The sequence below is a fragment of the Herpailurus yagouaroundi genome, unplaced genomic scaffold, assembly GCF_014898765.1.
Source record: "Herpailurus yagouaroundi ecotype Mexico unplaced genomic scaffold, PumYag 185, whole genome shotgun sequence".
In the NCBI taxonomy this organism is placed as follows: domain Eukaryota; kingdom Metazoa; phylum Chordata; class Mammalia; order Carnivora; family Felidae; genus Herpailurus; species Herpailurus yagouaroundi.
The window spans coordinates 4001208-4027511 of NW_024412416.1; the positions used below are offsets into that span (position 1 = coordinate 4001208).

Here is a 26304-nt window from a genome sequence, read left to right on the forward strand (position 1 = left end):
AAATTTCATTCACATCTGAATGTGAAGATCTGATCTTATTAGATCCTTTCCAATAAGTTACCTGAAAGGATGGCTCTTCAGGAAGGGGGGAGGGGAGAGTTGGCTCCAGAGCATGGAGAAGTCAACCTCAAGGGCCTAGAGTGGAGTGTTAAAAGTTTTTTTTTTTTTTTTCAACTTTTATTTTTTTGGGGACAGAAAGAGACAGAGCATGAATGGGGGAGGGGCAGAGAGAGAGGGAGACACAGAATCGGAAACAGGCTCCAGGCTCCAGGCTCTGAGCGGTCAGTGCAGAGCCTGACGCGGGGCTCGAACTCACGGACCGTGAGATCGTGACCTGGCTGAAGTCGGACGCTTAACCGACTGTGCCACCCAGGCGCCCCTAGAGTGGAGTGTTAAGAGAGAAGGCAGCAGAAGGCAGATTTAGAAGTTTTTTTTAAACTTCTTAAGTTTAAAAAGTTTAAACTTTTAAGTTTAAGAAGTTGCCTTTAAATTCCTTTTCCCTGTGATGAAACTTCTACTCTTAACATTACTCTTAAGCCAAATAAACTTTTCAACAGATATGAAGGAAAGAGCAATAAAAAACCCAGAAGGTTCATCACATCAACTGCCAAAACTTGAGGAAGAAATTGTTTCATCTTAAGTATTTTATTAGTTGAATAACACCATTGTAGTGGCCATTAAAATGATCTGAAACAAAACGATCAGTGTAAAAGCAAGTTACAGCGTCACTTTATTTATACAAGAGGAAGCAGCAAAGGTGCACATTTGGAAGTGGACAGAACACTGTTCAATCAGTCCACGTTAAATACCATGAAAGTGGTCAGGATGCAGTGTTATATACATACCATTGGAAAAGGGTTTACAGAGTTAAACTTTTGTATAACATGAGTTTTCATCTGCTATGTTTAAGTTGGCAAAAAGCCTTATAGTTTGTATGAAATGATCGTGTACCCTAATCTCACCCACCACTAGATCAAGACACTGAAACTGAGAAGAGTTCCTTCCTTATTTTACAGCTTTATTCTTGACATCCCTCTAAAAAGAGACAAAATGATTGTGGAGCTGACTCATACCTGGAGTAATTATAAAGTACCACGGTCATAACAAAAGCCAAAAGAAGTATCTACAATTGTTTTACCTTTCAACTGCTGAGGTCACACACAACACAGTACAAGTAGGCATAATTGTGCATTCATGAGTTGAGTGTACTAACCTCTGCAAAAACTTCAGAATGAGCATATCTGAGTAAATGGATACTTCCTCATCTTACAAAATAAAATCAAGCAGGAATGCGTGGGTGGCTCAGGTCATGATCTCGTGGTTCGTGAGTTCAAGCCCCGCATTGGGCTCTGTGTTGACAGCTCAGAGCCTGGAGCCTGCTTCGGATTCTGTGTCTCCCTCTTTCTCTGCCCCTCCCCCACTCCTGTTCTGTCTCTCTCTCATAAACATTAAAAAAAAAAAAGTAAAATCAGGCATTTTCTACTTTAAAATTTTTATTTCTGTGTAAAACAAAGACAGAACTCCTGGAGGTCAAACAAAGAAAACACTCAGCAAGTTCAAAGACTGTTAAGTCATGAAACAAAGAAGAAATCTGAGGTAGAAGTCAGGTAATAAATCCACAACTTTTTAGAGGCATACTTATTTCCAGCAACCATAATGTCTCTGGTAAGATCTCATTTAAAAAAAAAAAAGTCAGAAGTGCCAAAAAGTTAATAATCCACTCTCTGAAATCAAACGTAAAACTATGACCAACAGAAGATACAAACTTTTGTCATGTTAACAGAGTAATGGTTTTACTAAAAGCTGCTGCCGTTTCCATCAGTAGTAACCATAGGGAGGCCGTTGGTTGTAACCATAGTGTCCGTACTGGTGGGGGTAGTAAGGTTCTTGTCTGTGCTGCGGGTAATTGTTACCCCAGGATCGTCCATGCCACTGATTTGATCGATTGTCACTGGGCCACCCCCGTCTGCTATCCCTACCTCTAAACTGTCTGTTATCTTGCAACCTACAACAGCAAAACAAAAAGATTTTTATACTTCTCTTTTAAAAAACACAAATGACAACTCTATCCCAGTGCATTTTATTTCAGTCTAATATTCCGTCCACAAGGGGGTAAAAAACATTTTTCTCCGCAGAATGTTATAGCACCAGTTGGTCAAAACATTCCCAAAATTTAAATCATTCTTCCACTATCACACTGGATACGCTTTGCAGAGAAATAGGCAGACCGCAACACAAAACCCAAAACAACAGAATAGTTCTCAAACTGAATTCTATTCGATTGTACAAAAGCAGTATGGTTATCTATTCATGTATTTTGAATTATTCCGTAGACATAATTTCTATTGTATAAATTTCTTTCTCAAGTATAAGCCAAAGACAGTACCTTCTCTATGGAATCTAACACAGAGTTTTATAGAAGACTCTGGGATTTTCAAGTATATTTGCAAAGAAAATCAAATGTCCACAGGAAGAACATTTTAAAAAAGAACATTAAGACACACACAACTGAACAGCAAGGGAAAAATACATGGTGCCGACGAAATACTAAGGCACACGTTTACTGGCCGCTTGCTCCGTGCAGGCAGGCGGTCGGCACCAGGAGTACCAAACAAAAACATCGGTCCCTGCCCTCGCTGGCCTCGGGGGCTAACGGATTAAAGCCGTCCTCTCCCACGTCAGCCATCCGCAGGTGTCCTCCCATGATACATACCGATTGCCTCTATTTCTCTGGTTCCCAGCGGCTCTGCTAGTCCACTCCTCGACGATCGGAGGGGACTCAGGAGGGCGCTTCAGGTATTCCTGGTATTCTTGGTCATCTTCTGTGAATCTACTGGCGAACATCTCTTCAAAATTTGGAACAGCTTCAGAAGCGTCTGTCATCCTGAAATTCTGTTGTTTTTAATACAGTGCTCTAAGAATTTTTTTAAAAAGTCACATTATCTTACCAGATAGTAAAAAACCAAGAGATGAACAATTTTAGGCAGGGTATTCATAAACGTCTTTGTGTACTTTTAAACTTCAGATAGTTTTAAACATTCAATTCAGTGTTTCTTGACTTCTGTAATATAGATGTACTAACTGGGCACCCAGGATCCAAAGATGAACAATATATCGTGGTCTCTACCTCCAAAGAACTCTTGGTCTACAGCGTAAGACAGACATGGTATAAAGGGAGGACCAGTGAATGTCAAGAAATGAAGCTGGAAAAATAGGCAGGGATCGAATTATGAAAAACTGTGTATTCCACACAAACAACTGTGCACTTATTCTGGTAGGAAATGGGGAGTCCTAGGTGGTTTACGCAGAGAAGTCTCCAGAGCAAGCCGACTATTTAGAAGGATCACTCTTCTAACCGGGCAGAGCACAGAGCAGCGAGGACAGACCAAAGGCAGCTTACTGCACTGCTGGAGGGCTCAGTCTGAGGAAGCAACTGTGAGGACAGGTAAGATTCCAGGAGAAATTAATCACTCACTAGATGTTGTGGGGTGGCAGGGGAGACAAAGGATAACTTCCAGGCTTCTAGCCAAATGAGCGCATGGCCTGTGGTGCCATGGGAACCACAGGAAGAAGGGTGGGCAAGGGTACACAAGAGTTTGAAGTTAGTTACGTTATGCCCATCCACACGGAGAGTCAGCTCACAGTTACCTATTTGGGACTGAGAAGCAAGTTGATGATAAATACGGGAGACATCAGCAATTCTGATGGTGGTTAATGCTGTCAGAATGGAGGAGATTCCTCAGGAAGATTGTGGAATAAGAAGAGTATCAAGGAACAGAATCCTGGAGAACACCGACGTATAAGGAAGTTGAAGATAAAGAAGAAAACCGATAAGAACCAGCAAAGTGAGCTTACCATAGAAGGCAAGAGAATAAAGAGTGAGTGGTCCTCAATGTTGAACAGTACAATGATAGAACCAAGAAGAGAAAACTAATTGGGTTTAGCCATTAGGAGGTGATTATTTTAGAGTACTAGGGGATTGAAACAGGACTGCAGTTAATTGAAAAGTAACTGGAAGGTAAGGAACTAAAAATCTACACTGACTACAGACTAAGTTTTCAGGAAGCTTCGCTGAAAACGAGAAAAAGGCAGTAGCTAAAGGGTTACTGGAAAATTATCTCCAATTTTTCCCAGGACAAAGTACCTGAGGTTAGGTTTATAGGAAAAGAAAAAAGAACCAGTAGAAAAGTGAAAGACTGAAAATACAGGAGAGACACAAAAATGGAAAGGCAAATAGGCATTTAAATGAACAGCTACTCAAGTTTAGGGTACTTTATAATGGCATCCAATGCGCTCCTGTACTGTGACAAAATGAAAACTACTATAGACACTGTCTAACAAATCTGTATTAGTTGGGTTTCCCAGGCCCATTCTGGACTCGTTCAAGTAGTATTTCCTTACCCACATTCTCCGGGAGCCCTCTACCTCTAAGAAAAGATTTGGCTTAGGTGACAAAAGGCCTCATCCTCGAGACGCCAAGGGACAAAGACTTCGCTTCTTTTAAACTGTATCCAAGACGCGGAAGCCAGCCAATCAGCGTGCTGTAGGGAGCTCCCCCCTTCCCAGTCTTCCTTGACCACATACTGGTGAGGACTCCCATCCCTGTCTTTCCTAACCCAGACTTCATCTTTCTACTCTTTGCCTCAAGACTCCTAACACCTGTTTTATGACTTGGGGTGTATGTGACATCATACGAAAACGTTCAAATCGGACATCCTGCAATTATTTTTCTTATTGTATTACTTCAACTTACAATAAAACTTTTTGACAAAGACGTGATAGTGGAAGACAGTTTCTTCATTAGTTTGTTTCTCATCCAAATCCCCCAAAACATATGCAAATATTTATAATTCTACCCTCATCCCAGCAACATTAAACCAAGACTACTGTGTGGATGCAAGAAGCAATACCTAGACGTTTTAATCTTTCTTAGGCTGCTGCTCTCAGACTTTCCACTTTCTCAGATGTCAAATTCTCAAGCCCAAGGTATGATTTGTAATAGTAAGTTCAGCCAATGACCATCATGCCTGGGTTTCTATAGGAATCACAGAAACCACCAGAAGGATGACCCATACCCAACCAGATGGGGAGTAGAAACTACAAGACAAGGCAAAAATGCCACTCTATTTCTATGTTCTCCTACGGTCCCCTTCTCACAAGTAAACAAAAATCTCTACTGTTACTCACGACAATGAAACTTAAATATAATTTTAATCGATCTGAGCTTTACTTACCCCAGCACTTTGAGGCAGTTGTACTGTCTAATGTTTATGTTGTTTCGATCTGGGGGAAGGGAGAAAAACGCTTGATTCCCTGGAAGGACACCCTCAAAAGGTGGTGGGGAGGGCGAGGAACACAAGGGCCTCAGTGAGTGAAGGGGCTGTCCTAAAAGCGCTCCGGAGACTTGCCACGCTTGCTGGAAAGCGAGCGCGAGCGTTCGAGTGGCGGCGGAGAGCGCGGGGCCTTCAGGACCCAGAAGCCGGTTCAGGCACGACCGGCACAAGGTACGTGCCCCTCGGTGGAAGGCAGGGGCTCAGCCTTTCGGACCGGTCTCGAGCACAAGTAAAACCGCGCGGCGCAGTGGTGCAGGCGTGCGACCTTGGGGATGAATGACCACTGGGGGCTTCTGCTGCCCGGGGGGGGGACGAGCACCGGCTTCCCAGTCCGCTGTCGGAGCGCACTGGGCTGGTCTCCCGCGGCCCTGGCAGGCCTGCTCCCTCCCCAGACGCGAGGGCGAGGGGAGGCCACTCGGCGCGGCCCGCCCGGCTCCTTGCTCCCCGGGGCCACGATCGCCCGCCGAGGGCTGCGTCTGCCCAGCTCGGGCCGCACCCCGCCGGCCACACGCGCAGGAGCACCCACCTCCGGCCCACAGCGCGGCCACGGGATCTCCCACCACTTCAGCTCTCCAAGGTAACGGAGCCACTCGGGCCACAGGCCGACTTCCGCTTCCGGCAGGCCAGCGCGGGGGGGGGGGGGGGGCCGGCCTGCCAAGTCTCGCGAGATCTCGGGACCGTAGTGCAGGTTTCTCCTGGTTCCTCGATCTCCCGAGCCCCGCGCGGAGGGCGTCGGGTGTCGCGCCGGCGGTGGCGGTGTCCCGCGTGCGCTTTCGGCCCGCTCTCCCTGGACAGGACACCGCTGTGCGTGAGGCCTCCTTAGCGAGGGGCCGGTGGCGGGCGGGGACGGACGCTGAGGAAATGTGCGGGGAGGAGAGGGAGAGGCCCCTTCCGGCCACCTGTTCCCGGGGTCGGGCGAGGCGAGGGCGGCGCCGCGGCGAGGCCACAGCTTTCACCTCTGCCTGGCCAGGCCCCGGTAGTAAGGTGTCCGCAGTCCGTTGGTGCCCGTTTTTCCCGACACCTCCCCCCCCCCTCCCCCGCAGCAGTGAAGTCGTCAGGGCCCAGCTACCTCCGGGCGCCGTGACCTTGTGACCTTTTCTTCTCGGAGGCCCTGCGGTTCCATCAGTGCCGGGTGTCCCAGACGTGACCCGCCCCCGCCCTCGCGACCGGCTTTCGGAACTGTGCGCCCCGCTTCTGTTAGGATTACCTCCCGTTTCTCCTTGGAAACGTTGACGTCCACAATTGATGCCCTTTTCCCCCTGTACTTGCTCCCGTCAGTTGACAGGCGCCATCGATTCTACCTCCGCAGTAATTGTGGCATCCAGCCACTCTGCGTACACACTGCCTGCACCTCCTCGAGGGTCTCGTCCCCTCAACGGGGCAAGTGCGGTACTTTTCCTCTAGCGTCAGTCACTTGCCAACCCTGTAGTCCTTTTCAAGCACAGCTGTGATCAGAAATCGTCACGGGCTCCCTGTTGCCTGTAGGTTAAGGACCTAATTTGTGAACTTGGATTCAAAACGAACGATTTTCTGCTGTCCCCCTTTCCTCCTCCGTTGTCGGTGGGAAACCAGACCGTATGAATCTCTCCCGACCTCCCTTTACCTTCTAACGATTGCTCCTGGCCCTTCCTCCTCGGGAATACTCTTCTTCCCTATCTTCGTACACTGTTGAAATTCTGCCCGTTGTTTAAAGCCACACAGTGACCCCGCCGTCTAGAAATAAATTTTCTTTCTTTGGAATGTCCATCATACTTTCCAAACCATTCTTCATGTATTCATTCAGTTATTACCACTTCGTAGTTTCGAATTAAAACGGGGTGTACGATTCCTCCCCCTCGTAGCCTGTAAACAGACCTCCATCGCTTCTGCATCCTGGAATGTGTGACGCTGTGCTTTGTGTAAAGCGAGCACTCCGTCAATGCAGAACGGATGTGCAGCTGCCAGCGTTCCAGGCCATGTTTTAGAAGCACCGACCTAGTAAAAGTGCCTAGGACAGCATGGACGAGGAGCTCCGATAGGCACTACTCGCCTTGGGTAGTAAAGGCGAGAGGGGAAAGAGCAAGGTTGCGATAATTGAGTAGCGCTCTCCTTAGTGACCGAGTGGATGGTGGGGGGAAAGGATTATGAGCAACCAGGGAGGACTCCAGTTCTGTAAGCCAAGAAACCCAGACTGAATGCCCATAGGGTGAATTTTTTTAATGTATGTTTATTTTGGGGAGAGCGCAAGCGGGTGAGGGGGAGTGAGAGGGGGGCATAGGATCCGAAGTGGGCTCTGCGCTGATAGCAGTGAGCCAGACGCGGGGCTTGAACTCGTGAACAGCGTGTGATCATGATCTGAGCTGACGTCTGACGCTCGACTGACTGAGCCACTCAGGTGCCCCTAGGGTGGGTTGGTTTCAAGGCAAAAAATGAGCTCAGATCTCAAACAGATTTGGAGACTATGAGATGGCTGAAGACAGAGAGGTTATGGCACAGTATATAAGTGTGTGAGTCATCCGTGAAGAAACAACAGTTGAACTCCTCAGTGTATATGATCTTTCCAAAAGAGAAAGTATTTATAGAGAAGAGCAGAAGGCCAAGGCCTACGCCTCAGGAAATACTCCTATTTAGGAGGCAGGAATAGGAAATATAAACTTGGAAGAAAAGATGAGAATAAATACATGGTAGCAATGTCACAGTTGGAAAACTCAGAAAACTGCTTCCCCACCTGGTATCAGGAGGCAGGGAGGATATTTGGGAAAAAGAGGGCTGTTGAGCAGTTTGCTGACTGCCTTCTGACTTTATTAGGGCATTACTTCTAGGTAATGAGGACTCGCACCGGAAAGAGCGTGATTTCTTTAATTTCGTAAGCGCTTAGGAGCTCCAAGCTTCTGAGAGTTTCTGGGAAGAACTGTAGATAATTCTGACCAATTTCAAGTGAGACTATTTCTGCCCATAATGTCTTCTTATATTCTGTCTGATATTTTATCAGTTTTACACCTCATTTTCTGGCATCATTGGGGAATAATCTGTTCCGTGAAAAGAAATTTTTCAGGTAACGGACATTTAGCCTTTAAGCATTAAAATGTTTTCTCTGGAACCACTTAAAAATTTATTTTTTATTTTTTTATTTTTTTTTTTAATTTTTCAGAGAGAGAGAGAGCATGAGTGTGAGCAGGGGAGGGGCAGAGAAAGAGGGAGACACAGAATCCTAAGCAGGCTCCGGGCTCTGAGCCATCAGCACAGAGCCTGTTGCGAGGCTGAAACCCACGAGCTGTGAGATCGTGACCTGAGCCGAGGTTGGGCGCTTAACCGATTGAGCCACCCAGGTGCGCCTCACTGGAACCACTTTTGATAGAAATGTACATAAAACGTAGTACTTCTCTGCCATGAACACAGAAAATGGGACATGATTTAAACTACTCTTGGCAACTAAAGCTTACTGTCACAGCATCCGTTATGCTCTGCCGGGTAGTAAAGTCCTTGGCCCTGTTGACACATCTGGAAAAGACTGCCCTATGTTAGTTGATGTTTTTTTTGTCTCTGTTATTAGTGTTATATCTCAATGACTTTTCCTCAAATAGCTCTGTAAATTAACCTCATTTACCCATAATATTAAGCCTCACGTTGACCCAGTGATCTGGAGGCAAAATACACCAGCAGACGTCCCTGGGGGATCCTGGCAGCTAAAGAGTCCTTCATTCAGAGGCTGTGAGTGACCTTGGACAACGACCACTGTATTTTTTTTATTTTAATTTTATTTTTTTAATTTACATCCAAATTAGCATATAGTGCAGCAATGATTTCAGGAGCAGATTCCTTAATGCCCCTTACCCATTTAGCCCACCCCCCCCCCAACCCCCCCAATAACCCTCTGTTTGTTCTCCATATTTAAGAGTCTCTTATGTTTTGTCCCCCTCCCTGTTTTTCTGTTATTTTGCTTCTCTTCCCTTATGTTCATCTGTTCTGTGTCTTAAAGTCCTCATATGAGTGAAGTCATATGATGTTTGTCTTTCTCTGACTAATTTAGCTTAGCACAATACCCTCCAGTTCCATCCACATAGTTGCAAATGGCAAGATTTCATTCTTTTTGATTGCCAAGTAGTACTCCATATATACATACACATTGTGTGTGTATGTATATATATATATATATATACCACTATATATATATATGTATGTATATGTATATATGTATATATATACATACCACATCTTCTTTATCCATTCATTCATCGATGGACATTGGGCACTTTCCATACTTTGGCTGTTGTCAGTAGTGCTGCTATAAACATTGGGGTGCATGTGTCCCTTCAAAACAGCACACCTGTATCACTTGGATAAATACCTAGTAGTGCAATTGCTGGACTGTAGGGTAGTTCTATTTCTAATTTTTTGAGGAATTTCCATACTGTTTTCCAGAGTGGCTGCTCCAGCTTGCATTCCCACCAGCAGTGCAAAAGAGATCCTCTTTCTCCGCATCCTCGCCAGCATCTGTTGTTGCCTGAGTTGTTAATGTGAGCCATTCTGACAGGTGTGAGGTGGTATCTCATCATGGTTTTGATTTGTATTTCCCTGATGATGAGTGATGTGGAGCATTTTTTCATGTGTCAGTTGGCCATCTGGATGTCTTCCTTGGAGAAGTGTCTGTTCATGTCTTTTGCCCATTTCTTCACTAGATTATTTGTTTTTTGGGTGTTGAGTTTAATAAGTTCTTTATAGATTTTGGATGCTAACCCTTTATCTGATGTGTCATTTGCAAATATCTTCTCCCGTTCCGTCGTTTGCCTTTTAGTTTTGCTGATTGTTTCCTTCGCTGTGCCGAAGCTTTTTATTTTGATGAGGTCCCAAAAGTTCATTTTTGCTTTTGTTTCCCTTGACTCGGAGACGTGTTGAGTAAGAATTTACTGCGGCCAAGGTCAAAGAGGTTCTTGCCTGCTTTCTCCTCGAGGATTTTGATGGCTTCCTGTCTTACATTTAGGTCTTTGATCCATTTTGAGTGTATTTTTGTGTACGGTATAAGAAAGTGGTCCAGGTTCATTCTTATGCATATCGCTGTCCAGTTCTCCCAGCACCACTTGCTGAAGAGACTGTCTTGATTCCATTGGATATTCTTTCCTTCTTTGTCAAAGATTAGTTGGCCATACGTTTGTGGGTCCATTTCTGGGTTCTCCATTCTTTTCCGTTGATCTGAGTGTCTGTTCTTGTGCCAGTACCATACTGTCTTGATGATCATAGCTTTGTAGTGTAGCTTGAAGTCCGGGATTGTGATGCCTCCTGCTTTGGTTTTCTTTTTCAAGATTGCTTTGGCTGTTTGGGGACAATGGCCACTTTAAAGATGACAAAACTGAGGCTCCAGAGGTTATGTAATCGGTTCAAGGCCACAGCTGTAAGTGGCAGCAGGATTTGGATCAAGTCAGTGATGATTCAGAAAGCCTTGCTGCTCTTTCCACAGTGAAACACAGTTTTCTTTTCGTTCCATACTCCACACATCATGAGCCACTGCCCAGACTCTTCCGCTCCAAGACGGATGTGGAGCCGCGGAAGACAGGACTCTGCCCTTGCGGCCTCCCCACCGAAAAGTGCAGCCAGGGCTACATACCTATTTCCTCACATTCCTCACCGTTTAAAGAATTTATTTTTATTTTTAAATTTATTTTTATTTTTAGAGAGCGTACGAGCAGAGAGAGGGGCAGAGGGACAGAGAGAGAATCCTAAGCAGGCTCCACACTCAGCACAGAGCCTGACTCAGGGCTCGATCCCACAACCCTGGGATCATGCCCTGGGCTGACATCAGGAGTTGGATGCTCAACTGACTGAGCCACCCAGGCACCCCACTTTTTTTGTTTTTTTTTAAACTAATGCCCTGGAAGATGAAATGACTTCTCCAAGCTCAAACTGGTCAGTGGCAGAACTGGAACTGTGAACCTCAGGCATTCTTCATTGGTTTAACAAATATCTTTTCAGTACACACTAGATGCCGGGTACTGTTCTGGGCCCTGAAACCATTAATGAATAAGGATAAAAGCCCTGCCCTCAGAGGGCTTCCATTCTCATGGGGAAGATGAACAAGTGAAAAAGTAAACACCAGGGAACCACCTAGCCACTGAGCCACTAGCCACTGAGCCACCTAGGCGCCTGTGTCTTTCTATCTTCATAGTGTGTTATTTAAACGACCTTTCCCTGCCGCACTCCAAACCTCCCCACCCCATCCATAAGCACACTGACCATCTTGCACAGAGCCAAGCATATGAATGAAACCCAATAAATAAGTTCCTAAACAAGAATTAAATTATGATTGCCTTCTGCTCACTTTTTCAGACCTGGGGGAATGTCAGCATGTTTCCCTGCCCTGACTTTATCCTCTGCAAAATGGGAATAATAGTCCTCACTGCTTCTCTTCCTCATGAGGTTATGGTAAGAATTAATTAACATAAATGAAGTGCTTTAGGCTCAAGTGAAGAAAGATGCTATGTGGATGCTAGTGACAATTAGTTATTATATGTTACATAAATGTTTAAGCTCCAAGAAAACATTTCAGGTTATATGAGGCATCGGTTCAGATTCACATCTGTAGCCCTGTGGCTTTAATTACACAGAATTGTTCTGATCGGAGATGACAAGATCCTAATGCAGTTCCGCCCCTGAGTGTCCCCCTCCCATGTGAAAAGTCCTTTGTGTAGGGGACTTTTTCTGTGGGGGGTAGGGAGCGAGCCAATGTTTGTTTGCTACCTGAGTTTTAAAATATTTTACAAATTTTTTTTAATGTTTATTTATTTTTGAGTGAGAGAGAGACAGAGAATGAATGGAGAGGGGCAGAGAGAGAGACATGCAGAATCTGAAGCAGGTTCCAGGCTCCGAGCTGACAGCACAGAGCCTGATGTGGGGCTCGAACCCATGAATCATGAGACCTGAGCCAAAGTTGGATGCTTAACTGATCGAGTGACCCAGGCGCCCCTTAAAATATTTTTTTAATGTTTATTTATGTATTCTGAGAGAGAGGGAGGGACAGCGGAAGAGAGAGAATCCCAAGCAGGCTCCGTGCTGTCAGCACAGAGCCCGGTTGTGGGCTCTATCTTACAAGTCGCGAGATTATGACCTGGCCTGAATGTTGGTTGACATTCAAGCAACCGAGTTTTACTACTGCCCCTAGAAGCCAGTTGGTATCATTGAAGAAATCACAGAAGGGGGCAAGACCGGCAATCTGGGGGGAAGAAGAGGCTGTGAATTGGGCTTAATGGGTTGGGAGCACAGTCTCTTCCCGTTCTAAGATCTGTGATGGCGACGTGAAGGGTTTCTCCTCTCCTTTTCCTAATGCCTGTTACGGAAACAAGAGCACAGGCTGTGTTTTTCTAAGTGGAGGTGATTGGGATTCCAGTTGCGCAGTGTCTGCCTGATTTCACTCCATCTGGCGGGGCCCGCGCAAGACCCCGTGATGGCTCTCGTCTCTAGCGTCCTTCCTTTGCTTTTCCCGGCTGCTTTCTCTGCCTGCCCCCTTGGCCAGCTCTCCTGACCTGCTTCAGTGTCACGTTCCCATCCACCTCTTCATCAGACATGCATGTTACGCTCCGAAGGGCAATGTACAGAGAGGCCAAGAGACCTGACCAGAATTCACTCTCAACCACTCCTTCCCCCACGCCTCCATATGCTCTTCTCCAGGTAGTTCCCCAGAATCTCTTTCACCGAGGTGAAAATCGCAGTTCTAAGCCCCTGGGAGTGGCACGAGTAAGTCAGGATCCTTATCTGAGGGTCAGCTTCTGCTGTCTTCCCCATTTTCAGAAGGTCTCCATCCAGGGTCTTGACAAGCTTCTTGTCTTTGATGACAAGGCGGCCTGTTCTGCTCTCATATGAAGCCAGCCTTGTCTAGTGATCTTTCAAAAGAAAGGTCCAGGGGCGCCTAGGTGGCTCAGTCAGTTAAGCATCCAACTCTCGATTTCAGCTCAGGTCACGATTTCACGGTGTATGAGTTCGAGGTCCATGTCAGGCTCTGCACTGACTGTGCGGAACCTGCTTGGGATTCTCTGCCCCTCCCCCAAGTGACCACGTTTTCTCTCTCCCTCTCTCTCTCTCTCTTTCTCAAAAAATACACTTAAAAAAAATTTTTTTTAATGTTTATTTTTAAGAGAGAGCCAGAGTGTAAGTGGGGGAGGGGCAGAGAGAGAGGGAGACAGAATCCCAAGCAGGCTCCAGCCTCCCAGCTGTCAGCACAGAGCCTGATGCGACACTGGAACCCACAAACTGTGAATCATGACATGAGCCGAAATCGGACACTTAACTGGCTGAGCCACCCAGGCGCCGCCCCCCCCCCCTGAAATAAATACACTTTAAAAAAAAGAGAAAAGTCCAAAAAGCCCCATTTTAACATATCTCCAAGTGACATAAGTATCTTCAACCTAAGTGAGTATAACATAGGGAATAGAGCACCAGGCAAGGAGTCAAGACACTTGAGTTAAAATCTTACTCCCCGTGGGTTATTGTTGGAGGAGGTCATAGAGAGGTTGTGACCGCCAGCTGCTCCTTGGGCGGCACCGGAGCAATCGGAGGCCCCTCACCTCTTTCCCAGCCGGGTCGTGTACGTCCTGCCGGCCTTCCCGCAGCCCAAGCTGTTTTCAAGGATGCAGCCCTGAGAGAGCAAGGTGTTGAGACCGTCTGTCCTGAATACGTGGCTGAACTCCTAAGATTCTGGCAGACGGTATGGAAATCTGCTTGTCTTGCAGCCACCCAAGATAAGCCTCAAATGTCAGTTCCCGTGTTTCTCGAACCCACCACCCACCCGTCTGGAGCGGCCTGCCTCTTTCTTTGGTCCCTCCCTGCCTTCAGTGTCCCGGGGACAGTTGGCAAACTGGCGGTTGTCATGCAAGTTACCACCTCTCTGGGCCTTCCCTTCCTCACCTCGTTTCTCGCTTCACAGGTGAAGTTGAGGCTTCGGCCTCAATTCCCTCGATGTCCCAATCCCGTAACCGTGGTGTGACCACTTTCTGCCCCTTCCCACCTCTTGTCTGCCAGTATCTTGCTGCTGCTGTGTCTTTGGTCAGTGCACAGCCTGCTCTTCCGGTCCATGCTCCTGCAGTCACTCCTTCTGTCTTCTTTTGTTGTCGGCTGCCCCCCTTTACCAGCTCCTCCTGCCCCCGCCCCCACCACGTAAATTTGCTCAAGTTTCTAAGTCTCACGGATACCCTGTCCTCAATCCTGTGTCCTCTGAACATCTCGGATCCCCTTTCCCCACACGGTGAGTCCCTGACAGAGAGCCCTCCACACCTGCAGTAGTACATCACCCCCTTTTCTGTCTCCAGACGGGCCACTGAAACCACTCTGGCAAAGTTCACTGGGACAGAGTTGAGCTGGGGCCAAAGGCAGTGACTTCACTTTATTCAGTATCTGTGCAGCTTCCGACGCTTTCCTCTCCCTCCTCCCTTACACCTTCTGTCCCCTCGTTTCCAAGTTTCTCAGGATCCTCCTTGGCCCCAGGTCACTGTTTCCTCTCTGCTTCCTACTTTACTTTACCTGAGCTCTAGACTCATAAATCCTCCTGCCTACTAGAAATTTCTATCTGCTTATCTGACCCGCATCTCCAGCACACGTCTACATGTGAGTTCATCTTTCTTCCTGGACCTGTTCATCCACCTCAGTCTCCATTTCCGGAGAATGCGTCCTTCCCAGTTACCCACACCGGAAGCTGGTGGTCACCCTGGACTTTTCGCCCACACCCAGTCTCCCCCCACCCCATGTCCGGGGGACCTCAGCTCCTGACCAGCTCTTCAAACTCACAGACTACTGCCACTGGTTCTGACTCTCATCCCTTCCCACGTAGACCAGGCGACAGCCTCTAACTGGTCCCTCTACCCATCTTTGCTCCCCGTCAGACATCAGACACTTGTCCACCCTGCTAGTGGGTGTTCTTCTGTAATTATTATGGAACATACAGAAAAGAATTGATAACGGTATAACCAATTCTTGTGTACCAGCCAGCTAAGAGTAGGTCCTTTCTGTTTTTTTTAAGTTTATTTATTTTGAGAGAGAGAGAGAGTAGGAGAGGGGCAGAGAGAGAGAGAGAGAGAGAGAGAGAATCCAAGCTGATAACACAGAGCCCAATGCAGGGCTCAATCCCACAAACCATGAGATCGTGACCTGAGCCGAAATGGAGTGTCAGACGCTTAACCGACTGAGCGCCCTCAGTAGGTTCTTTCCAAAACAGAAACCTGATTGCATCTGTCCCCTGATCGATTCACCGCTCACAGGTTCCTAATTACTTCCAGGGCACACTCGAAGCTGCTGAGTGTGGAGTTCCAGGGTAAGAGTTCGCTCTGTCCTGTCTGTCCTGTCTGTCCAACCTCATCCCCTCCCACTCTCCCCAAGTGAGCTAAATGTGTGACCATATCACACTGTTTCAGGTTCCTGAAAGACTTCGTGTTGTGTTGGATACTTGCTGTTCCTTCCGTTTACAATGCCCTCCCCACTCTGGTCCACCTGGGAAGCCTTAGCCCGAGACGGCATCCTCGGGTACCTTCCGCAATACACCCCTCTCTGTCCCCACCTCCAAGGAGAGCCGATGATCCCTTCCTGTATATCTTTAATGTATATAGTCACATCTGGCTAAATTATAAATTCCTTGAGGGCAAAGCTGTCGCTTTCACATCTTTGGCAATTAGCATACAGTCTGGTGACCTGATACGTCACTGGTGCTCAGTAAATGTTTACTGATCCGGCCCCTACCTTCCTCTCCAGTTTTATATTTGACTAATCTTTTCCCACTTACATTCTCCCCTGCTCAGTAAACACTCAACCATGTATGAAGTCTCCGCCCTCCTCCCGTGCACAGCGTATGTGTCCCTTGGACACCCCTTTATTGGGGCACCCGGGTCACCTTGCAGAATCTGATTTCCCTGCTGGAGTGTAGGTGCCGGGAGCCCCAGGACCTCATGAGCCATCTCTGCCTCCCCAGCACCCGGCACTGGGGCCGACACTCAAGGCGGAGCAGAAGCATTTGTGAGCCCGCAAGTGAAGGAGTTAGGCTTGCTGATTCCTAAGTCCTCCAACTCCAAAACTGTGTGATTTGAGGTTCCGAAAACTGTGACATAATCTGGAAGTTTTCTCCCAGCAGATGGTCAGAACAGTTGAAACACCAATTCCGACAGTTGGCAGATACAAAGGGAAACATTTAAGACAGTGAGTCAGAAGGAAGGTGAACCCTCCAACGGGATCGGGAACATCAGCAAAACAACGCGTGCACGTGGTCACAGGCGCCCGGCTGCACCCGGCGCCGGCCTCCACGCGCTCCCCCAGTGATACGTGTGCCTCGAGAGCTTCTCCAAAAGGTGTTTGACAGCTTCCCTGTGACTAAGCCCCCCTTGGCTAGACATGACCCGAAAGTTCATTATTTCTCTGTAGCGAAAGTTATTTCCCTTGCCCCTTTGGCATTTCACTTTAATTTGCTCATTTTTTGTGAACTCTAACACAAAGTTTAGTCATTTATTTAACATGTGATTTCTGTTCAGATAGAACTCTAGGAAAAAAAAACAAAAACCCAGATCTAAAGTCTTTCTTCGGGTTTGTGACCTTGCTTATTTTTTTTATCACTCCATAAGCATCTATCCATTTCCAGCATATTTCTGGGTTAAATGTTGGGGGGAATGGAGAGAAGTGAAAAAATGCGGAACACGGTCTCGGGATCTCATCGGAGAGTCAAGCAGAAGATGGTCATGTCGTGGCATACACGTGATGGACAACAGCACAAGGGAACCCGACTGCAGTGCAGGGAAAGATGCCAGACACCTAAGTGTAGACTGACTTTAGGATGAGGGAAAACTCAGAGCAAGTGAAATTAACCCGAACACATTTAGGGAAGGTGGCGGGTCTCCAGCAAGTGCTCAAACACATGGACACACATATACACACACAAGCACCATGCATTTTGGGTGTGGAGGATGGAGACAGGCTACTCTTTGTTGAATATTCTTTGGAGCAAGACTCCCAATGCTTCTCCATTTCCTTCAGGCCAACTTGCAGAGCTCTTTACCACCCTCTGTCCAGAGACACCCCCCTCCACCCCCCCAGACCCGCCGTGTAACATCATCCCTGTCATATTTGGAATGTGAGTTGTGACCTCTGCCGACCTGGGGAAATGCGTGTTTCTCTTCGACTTCAGCAAATTCCAGTTAGACGTTGTTGAGAGTTGACTCTGTTCTCCCTCCAGGCAGGTGAGAGTCTGCCTCCTCTGCCAACAGGTGACTGGAGAGCTTTTGCTCTACAGGGATCTTTAGCTTTTTTTTTTTTTTTTTTTTTCTGTAACTTTTTTTCCCCTAATGTTTATTTATTTAGAGAGAGTGAGCAGGGGAGGGACAGACAGAGGGAGAGAGAATTCCAAGCAGGCTCTGAGCTGTCGGTGCAGAGACTGACACCGGGCTCGAACTCAAGAACTGTGAGATCATGACTTGAGCTGAAATCAAGAGTCGGACGCTTCCCTGCCTGAGCCACCCAGGTGCCCTGAGATCTTGAGCCGGGAGGGGCACCGGCTTCCCATGCAGGCCAACCTGAGCGACTACCGCCAAGAACGAGGCTCAGTGTCCTTATTTCTAAAATGAGATGATAACGATTGATATTTTCCACCGTGGAGATGATAAGGATTAAGAAATGTTAGTGCCCCCTCGACTCCCTCACTGTTTCCCAAACCGAAGTGAAACATTCTGACCTCCTGGTTTGAGCAGGGACACGTTGTGATGCAAACATTGGGCGACAGGCTTGTGAAACCAGTCATGTCGAAACACCACTACCATTGCTGTTTACTGAGCACGGACTACATGCCAGGCAGCGGGCAGTGCTCTGTACCTACATTATCTCCTTTATCCTCAGGATAACCCACCGAGGCAGATACCTGACTTGTCCAAACAAGGCTTGGAGATGACGGGTAACTTGCCCAAGTTCGCACAAGCATCAGGGCAAGCGAGATTGGAACCCACCCTCTCCTTCCCAGGGAAGGGGCACCAGAGAAGCTAAGGAACGAGACGTCTGCTCTGGAGTTTTGAGAAACGAGCTGTATGACAGGCCAGTCGAGATTGCCCTCTGTGGTTGAGAAAGGAGCATCCAGATGTTTGTGGCAGTGAGCAAGGCAAATGCCGTGTGCGTTCATGTGAGACACTGCTCGAGCCGGAACGCAGTCTGTCGGGTGTTGCATGACAGCGGAGACATGGTTCATAGTTACTTTTACTTTGGTTTGTTTGTTTTTTCTCTTTGAGAGAGAGAGAGAGAGAGAGAGAGAGAGAGAGCATGAGCAGTCTCCACGATCAACGTGGAGCCTGACACCGGGTTCGATGTCATGAACCGTGAGATCATGACCTGAGCTGAAATCAACAGTCGGACGCTCAACCGACTGAGCCACCAGGCATCTGGCTTTGGCTTATTTCTGAAGCAGGAGGAAAGCAATGCAAGACGTACAAATGAGGAAAGGAATCAGGAAGCTCTTTTTTGTGTGTGTTTTTAATTTTTAATGTTTATTTTTGAGAGAGAGAGAGAGAGAGAGAGAGTTCGTGAGCAGGGGAGGGGCAGAGAGAGAGGGAGCACAGAATCCAAAGCAGGCTCCAGGCTCTGAGCTGTCAGCACAGAGCGGGGCTCAAACTCACGAACCGTGAGATCATGACCTGAGTGGAAGTCGAACACTTAACCGACTGAGTCACCCAGGCGCTCCCAGGAAGTTCTCTGATGCCTGCCTCTTCCGTATCTCACTGAGGCGTGTCTTGCGAGCCCACACAAAATGAGATGTCCGCTGGGTCCAATACCTATAGAACCACGTTTACTGCTTATCACCCAGAAACAGCTTGTACCTCCATGTAAAGCTGTCTGTCTGCTACTCGGAGGACAGGCATGTTACTTGGGCCCGATAGCCACATCCTAGGCCTTGAACTTCCTGTCGTGTGTGCTAGAATTCACAGCAATCTCCCTCTCCCTGCTCCTATACTGCAAGGCCTAACAATTTTCCGTTCATGTCCACTGCGCTGCTTTCCTTGGGCAGGTCTGGTCATGGCCAAAGACAGACACACAGGCGTGAGGTTACATTCTGTTGTAAAAAATTGAGGAGTGCAGGGGTGCCTGGGTGGCTCAGTCGGTTGAGTGCCCCTCCCCCTCTCACAGTTTGTCTCTCAAACATAAATAAATATTTTTTTAATCTTTTTTAAATTGAGGAATGCAATTTGTATTCTTACCCAGAGGACCACCCCAGCTTCATGTAGAAGTATTTATGGATGGTCACAACCCAAACTGTGTTCTAAAAAGAAGCTCTGATAGAGACAGAAAGCAGATCAATGATTGTGGGGTTTGGGTGGGAGAGAGAGACGGACTACAGGTGACAATGAAGGAGCTTTTAGGGGGTCCATGGAAACGTCTGAAGGCTGGATAGTGGTGGTGGTTGCACAGGTCCATAACTTTGCTAAAAATCCTGGACCATACAAATACGACGCGTGCATTTTATGGTGCGTAACTTACCCGGGAGAGAAGAAAGAACAGGTTTGTTTGAACAGATGGCGAGCACTCGAGTGAAAGCCCAGCGTTTAGGACCACAGAGCACAGAAGATTGGGGCCCGGAAAATGTTAGGGGCAGGAGTAAATACTTGGGATCTCAGCGTTCAAACATCCAACCTTGAGTCGTCTGCCTCCGGATGTGTCCCCTCAGAGAGATGACAATCGTGATAGGAATCATGGCTCTGGCAGCAATGGCTGGTCCCCCCCCCAGTTCTCTCTGTCCACAGAGAGGGAGGGTTTTGAGTTCCTGGTCCAGAAGCGAACTGACTTCAGCAGACTCAGATTAATAATACTAAGAGCCATAGCTTCTTCCAGGAATCCTTTAAAATCCATTTGAATATTTAAATAAATTCTCCACTGTAAGAGCTGTCACATCCAAAGAGAAATGTCAGGGTAAGACATTCTCAGTGCCACAATTACTAAAATTTGAAAAGGGTGTCACAGTAAAAAAAAAAAAAAAAAAAAAAAAAGACACCCTTAGTGTCTGTGCCTCCCCAACAGCATCTGTCCACCTCCCTCTGTGTGTGTGTGTGTGTGTGTGTCTGTCTCCACCTCCACCCACTCCCTCCATCCCCTGCCCTTGGCCACCAGCTGTTCCCTCACCTGGTTCAGGACTGAGGGAATAACAGTGTTAGCACCAAGCACCAAGCACCCTGCCGGCAGGAAGGAGACCCTGGGCCTCTTCTACCTGCCCCTCCCGCCCCTCCCCCCCCAGGGATTTTTAATGACCTGCACCTGTGGCACGATCCAGGCCTCAGCTGAAAACATCCAGAGATCAGAGTTGCTTGCTATTGAGTATTGGCTTCTGCCAACCAAGCTGTGTAAGCTAGCACACACCCCCCCCCCCACCGGTTTCTGAGTAAACCAGATGCTAGTTTATTAATTGACAGTGAACAGTACACGTTCTTTGCGAAGGCACTGCCTCCTTCCCATCGATGACCCAGAGTGTCCTTTCCCGGTGTACCCCGGGGGCTACCAGGGGCCACGGACCGTGGCTCTCCACCTCTGCATCCCTGGAACACAGCTGGCGCTTGATAAACATTTGCCAGACGGAGCCGCATCCTGCCAGGGATGAGACTTGTTTATCTGTAGCCATTTTTGGTCAAACGGGAGCCGGTGATGTTTCACTCAACAGACTCTCTCGGTCGAATGCTGCTTCTAACCCACGAGGATGCGCGCAAACACCGTGCGGCAAGATTTATGGAGTGGCCGTCTCGTCCGGTGTTTCCCCCTGACACCGGGGACTTCGGGAGAAAGACATTCATCTCAGGAGATTTGCCTTGCAAGACAGCACTCCGCTTCATTTTGCATTCCCCCTTCTCCTTTATGTTTGAAACGAATGCTATAAAAGGCCCCGCTACGCCGCAGGTAATAATAGCACACAGCCGGAGACCATCCACTGCCCATCCCTGAAATAGATTCTTCGGGAAAGAACAACGGTGTTGTCATTTACCGAGTTGTATGGGAAGCAGGGATCGGAACTGAAGACATAAAAAGACTTGTGAGTCAGTGGAGTCCAATTTAGCCGTGGTAGTAGTGTGAGGCCTATTATTAGGTCCATTTTCAGGGGAAACTGTATTGTTAGGGAAGGAAGAGTTCTGTGCGTTTTTCAGGTCCCTGGTGATAGGGACCTCTTTTTAGGCCCTAAAACCCTTCTCCCCTGCTCTCCCCTCCCAAGTCCCCTGCTGATCCAGACATCCCTAAAGGTTCCCAAGCCCTCCTGCCAGCGCTGTCCACCCGGGTCGGGCAGGAAGAGTTTCTGGGGTGGGGTTGTTGACGAGGCCGTGCTCAGAGCCCCGGGCTATAGTGACACTCCCCACGCTCTCGGCCGCCAGCGTGCCCGGGACTCTGCCCTTGACCTCTCCTCATCCTCCACACTCTTCGCACGAGTTGTGGCTGTTCCTGTGGATTCCACTACCACCTGCGCGCTGCAGCCCCTGCCCCAACACGTATGCCGTCCACGAATTCTCTTCCCGCATCCCAGGTGCCTCTCCCTCCGGCCGCGCGCTCCGTCCAAGCTAGCAAACGTTTAGTGCCTAGGTTGGCAGGCGTCTCCTGTAGTTACTGAGGAGACAGGGCTTCTATTCTATTTAAATAAATGTTCCTCGGGGCGCCTGGGTGGCGCAGTCGGCTAAGCGTCCGACTTCAGCCAGGTCACGATCTCGCGGTCCGTGAGTTCGAGCCCCGCGTCGGGCTCTGGGCTGATGGCTCAGAGCCTGGAGCCTGTTTCCGATTCTGTGTCTCCCTCTCTCTCTGCCCCTCCCCCGTTCATGCTCTGTCTCTCTCCGTCGCAAAAATAAATAAACGTTGAAAAAAAAATAAATAAATGTTCCTCTATTTAATATGCAGGGTTCTTAGCTTACTATCCAGTAACTGTTGGAATCCCCGAAGCCTTCATTATCAGCCACTGGTCTTCTCTTCATCCTCGAGATTATTCATTAATACGGTTTCTGTTTCGTAGAGATAATTTTCAAATATTCATACCTGGTGCCAAGTGTCTTACCTGTCTCATTTGGTGCATGGACTTAGATGTTTCTCTAGCTCCTTAAAATAAACATCTGATGTGGCTTTAGTTCCTGGATCTCTAAGATGCAGAAGTGAAAGCAGAGATAAGTAAGTTACAGTGTTTCAATGCAATACAGTTTTAAAGTTTATTAATTTTTGGGGGGGGAGAGGACAAGTGGGGGAGGGGCAGAGAGCCAAGAAAGGAGAGAATCTCAACCAGCCTCAGCTCAGTGTAGAGCCTGATGTGGGGCTCAAACCTATGAACCATGAGATCGTGACCTGAGCCAAAATCAAGAGTCGGATGCTTAAATGACTGAGCCACCCAGGCACCCCAATGCAATTCAGTTTTTTATTAAGTTTATTTATTTGAGAGAGAGAGAGAGAGAGCGCGCGCGCACAAGTGAGACAGGGGCAGAGAAAGAGAGAGAGAGAATCCCAAGCAGGCTCTGTGCTCTCAGCATGGAGCCCAATGTGGGGCCCCATCCCACGTACCTCAAGACCATGACCTGGGCTGTAATCAGCGTTGGACACCCAACTGACTGAGCCACCCAGGCACCTCCCAGTACAATTCAGTTTTAAGCAGCTATTAAAAATGCTTCCAGGGGCGCCTGGGTGGCTCAGTCGGTTGAGCGTCCGACTTCAGCTCAGGTCATGACCTCACCATCTGTGAGTTCAAGCCCCACGTTGGGCTCTGTGCTGACAGCTCCGAGCCTGGAGCCTGCTTCGGATTCTGTGTCTCCCTCTCTCTCTGACCCTCCCCCGTTCATGCTCTGTCTCTCTCTGTCTCAAAAATAAGCATTAACAAAAAATTTTTTTAAATGCTTACAAACAACTCTGGGTAAATTTCTGCTTCTGTATGCACTTCTCAATTTCCCCAAGAAGTCCTTTCTTTTCTAATCAGGAAAGAAGGGAGGACACAGGTGACACGATCAATTATGTCCTAGAGGCTAAGATGGCCAGCAATTCCCTGCCACCTTCACCAGCAACACCTGGCAGATCCCCTGGAGAACCCTCCAGGTTAGCTGCCTTTGCCCTTCCGAGGGCCCGTCTGCGAAGATAGCTCCGATGATGGTCGGCCTCGAGGCAGAAGCCTCTGGTTTGTCTTTATTGCCCCCTTATCAAAATAAAGTGCTTTTTAGACTCTGAGCTGGCTGGGAAAAGAGTTTCCAGAACCCCGAAGCACTTACCACAGGGGTGAAGCAGCCTGACCGTGTGGAGTACTACGCAGCTGGGAAAAAGGGAAGGAGCTGTTTGTGTTCTGTTACAGAATGAACCCAAGGTAAGTGATGGGGGAAAGGCCAGCTGCAAAGCGGTGTGTACAAAATGGTACCATTCTGGTGAACCAGCGGGGAGGGGAGGTTTAATCTCTGGAAGGGTGTGTGGGAAACAGATGCCTCTGGAGAGGAAGCTGTGTGCCACTGGGGCAGAGAGGTCGGAGGGAAGCTTTTCACTGCAAACTCTTGTGTACTTTCTGAATTTTATTTTTTTTAGGTGTATTTATTCTGAGAGAGAGAGACAGAGACAGTGTGAGCAGGTGAGCGGCAGAAAGAGAGGGAGAGAGAGAGAATCCCGAGCAGTCTCCGAGCTGTTAGTGCAGAGCCCAATGTGGGGCTTGATCCCAGCACCCTGGGATCATGACCTGAGCTGAAATCAAGAGTCAGTCAGTCGCTCAACCGACTGAGCCACCCAGGGGCCCCTACACTTTTTTTTTTTTTTGAGCTATAATTGACATAATGCATACTATAAAATGGTTGAAATGGTGAATTTTACATTAAATGAATTTTACCATACTTATAGGTATATAATTATATATATTATATGTAATTATATTTTTGAACGAGTGAATGAATGAATAAAATGTCTTTTATAGTTACAGACTTACATTAGATGACCTCTCTGTGTAATGAGATGTCTCAGCCGTTTTTTTTTTTAATGTTTATTTGCTTTTAAGAGAGAAAGAGAGTGGGGGAGGGGCAGAGGGAGAGAGGGACACAGCAGATGTGAAGCAGGCAGCTCCATGAGGGGCTCAAACTCATGAACCCTGAGATCATGACCTGAGCCGAAGTCTGATGCTTAACTGACTGAGCCACCCAGGTGCCCATGCAGTTTTATTTTTTTAATGTTTATTTATTTATTTTGAGAGAGAGAGAGAGAGCAAGCAGGGGAGGGGCAGAGAGAGAGGGAGAGAGAGAATCCCAAGCAGGCTCCACACTGTCAGCATAGAGCCCAACACGGGGCTTGATCTCACGGATCGTGAGATCATGATCTGAGCCAAAATCAAGAGTTGGATGCTCCACTGTCTGAGCCACCCAGGTGCCCCTTAAAAAAGTTAAAAAAATTTTTTCTAACATTTATTCATTTTTGAGAGTGAGAGAGACAGAGCATGAGTGGGGGAGGGGTGGAGAGGGAGACACAGAATCCGAGGCAGGATCCAGGCTCCGAACTGTCAGCACAGAGCCCAACGCGGGGCTCGAACTCGAACTCACAGACGGCGAGATCATGATCTGAGCCAAAGCCAGACGCTCAGCCGACTGGGCCACCCAGGCACCCCGGCTTAAAAAAGTTTTTTTTAAGCAATCTCTACCCCAACTTAGGGCTCAAACACATGACCCAAGATCAGGAGTCTCAAGCTCCACCTGCTGAGCCAGCTGGGTGTCCCGGCTTTGCGGAGGTTTTAATGAGAAATTCCAAACACATACCAAAGCAGAACGGTGGAATGAGCCCCACTGACCCCCCAGCTTGAGCAATTAGCAACTCATGGCCAATCCAACTCCATGTCTACACTGACCCTCTTCTCTGCATCCCTAGATTGTTTGAAGCCGGTTGTAGCTGTTGGCATCTCTAATAGCCAAGGATTCCTTCTCAAAAACTTACTTACAACGCACCAGCATGTCTGAAAAACCAAGCTATTCCTTAATATCATCAAAGGGAAGTGTTGAAATTTCCCAGACTGCCTCACAAGTATCCTTTTTAGAGTTGCCTCGTTGCATTGTGGTTTTAAAGACACCAAGTTGCTTTTGCCAGGACCGACCTGGGGAGCTCATTCTCAGCCATAATGAGGTTTGAGGAAGTCCAAGGTTCTTCTCTGAAGTCGCACAGGATGCTGTTCCCGCTCAGATGTTTTCTGGAGGGTTTCTGAGGAACCGGTGTGCCTGCGTGGCCCAGTCACTGTGCCACAGTGGCTGTCCGTCCTGCAACGCCAGTGAGGTGACTGAAATCCTAATTTGAGGGGTGCCTGGTTGGCTCAGTGGGTTAAGCCTCCGACTCTTGGTTTCAGCTCCAGTCTTGATCTCACGGTTTCGTGAGTTCGAGCCCCGCATCAGGCTCTGCACTAATGGTGCAGAAACTGCTTGGGATTCTCTCTCCCTCCCTCTCTCTCAAAATAAATCAATTAAAAAAAAAAAAAAAGAAAGAAAAAGAAAGGCTAATTTGAGAGCCCCAGCGAAGTGCTGGAACTCACCAGCAAGACCTCTCCAGTCTCCCTCTCGGTTATTATATAGCCGCCGCCCCGCTCCTCATCTGGGGGGTTTCCAGCCCCCAGCGGACGCTGAAAGCAAGAACCCATATATACCGTGTGCTTTCTGATAACGCCTAATGTATACACCGGGCCCCGCATGAGGTGAAAGCGGTAACTCAGGGTAAAACAGAGTGATTGCGACAGGACTGAAACACAGGTTATGTGACTGTGCCCTCTCTGTCATAGTGCTTCCTCCTGGGAGGATGTGAGGTGATAAAGCGCCACATGAGGAGGTGACATGAGGGAGCAGGCACGTGACTAACGTGGCGTTAGGCTGCGAGTGACCCTCTGAGGAGGCGTCAGGAGGACGACCATCCGCGCCGGGAAACCCGCGTCGGCTGCAGGCGACTGAACCCACAGCAAGTGAATTGTGGGTAAGGGCCGGGGTTGGAGGGGGGAGGGGCAAGTGAATTGTGGGTAAGGGCCAGGGTTGGAAGGGGGTCAAATGAATTGTGGGTA

At 48.1% G+C, this 26304-nt stretch overlaps 1 protein-coding gene and 2 long non-coding RNA genes across 10 annotated transcripts in view; 2 read left to right on the plus strand and 1 right to left on the minus strand.

The window, feature by feature from the left end:
* Positions 1–1475: 1475 nt before the first annotated feature.
* On the minus strand, positions 1476–5976 carry RAMAC (RNA guanine-7 methyltransferase activating subunit). Of its 4 annotated transcripts, none has more exons than XM_040493524.1 (4): positions 5860–5976; positions 5235–5283; positions 2714–2884; positions 1476–2005 (listed from the first exon to the last, which is right to left on the minus strand). In XM_040493524.1, the coding sequence occupies exons 3-4, from the start codon at positions 2881–2883 to the stop codon at positions 1819–1821; spliced, it is 357 nt and encodes a 118-aa protein (XP_040349458.1). In that variant the 5' UTR covers position 2884; positions 5235–5283; positions 5860–5976; the 3' UTR covers positions 1476–1818. The 4 variants fall into 4 exon arrangements, with proteins under 4 accessions (XP_040349458.1, XP_040349455.1, XP_040349456.1 ...); XM_040493521.1 differs by having other exon boundaries at positions 2714–2892; positions 5860–5924; XM_040493522.1 differs by having other exon boundaries at positions 2714–2914; positions 5860–5921.
* Positions 5977–6027: 51 nt separating this feature from the next.
* LOC121042325 (uncharacterized) lies at positions 6028–7077 on the plus strand. Its single transcript, XR_005796117.1, has 2 exons — positions 6028–6137; positions 6377–7077. It is a non-coding gene; the product is annotated as an uncharacterized LOC121042325 (long non-coding RNA).
* Positions 7078–23112: 16035 nt separating this feature from the next.
* Positions 23113–26304, plus strand: part of LOC121042324 (uncharacterized) — a 6034-nt gene continuing 2842 nt past the window's right edge. For 4 of the 5 annotated variants that reach the window (XR_005796114.1, XR_005796115.1, XR_005796112.1 and 1 more), the window contains exon 1: positions 25680–26219. This is a non-coding gene — a long non-coding RNA (uncharacterized LOC121042324). Of the gene's footprint in view, positions 23608–25679; positions 26220–26304 lie in introns of those variants that run through there. The other variant, XR_005796113.1, reaches the window with a different exon arrangement.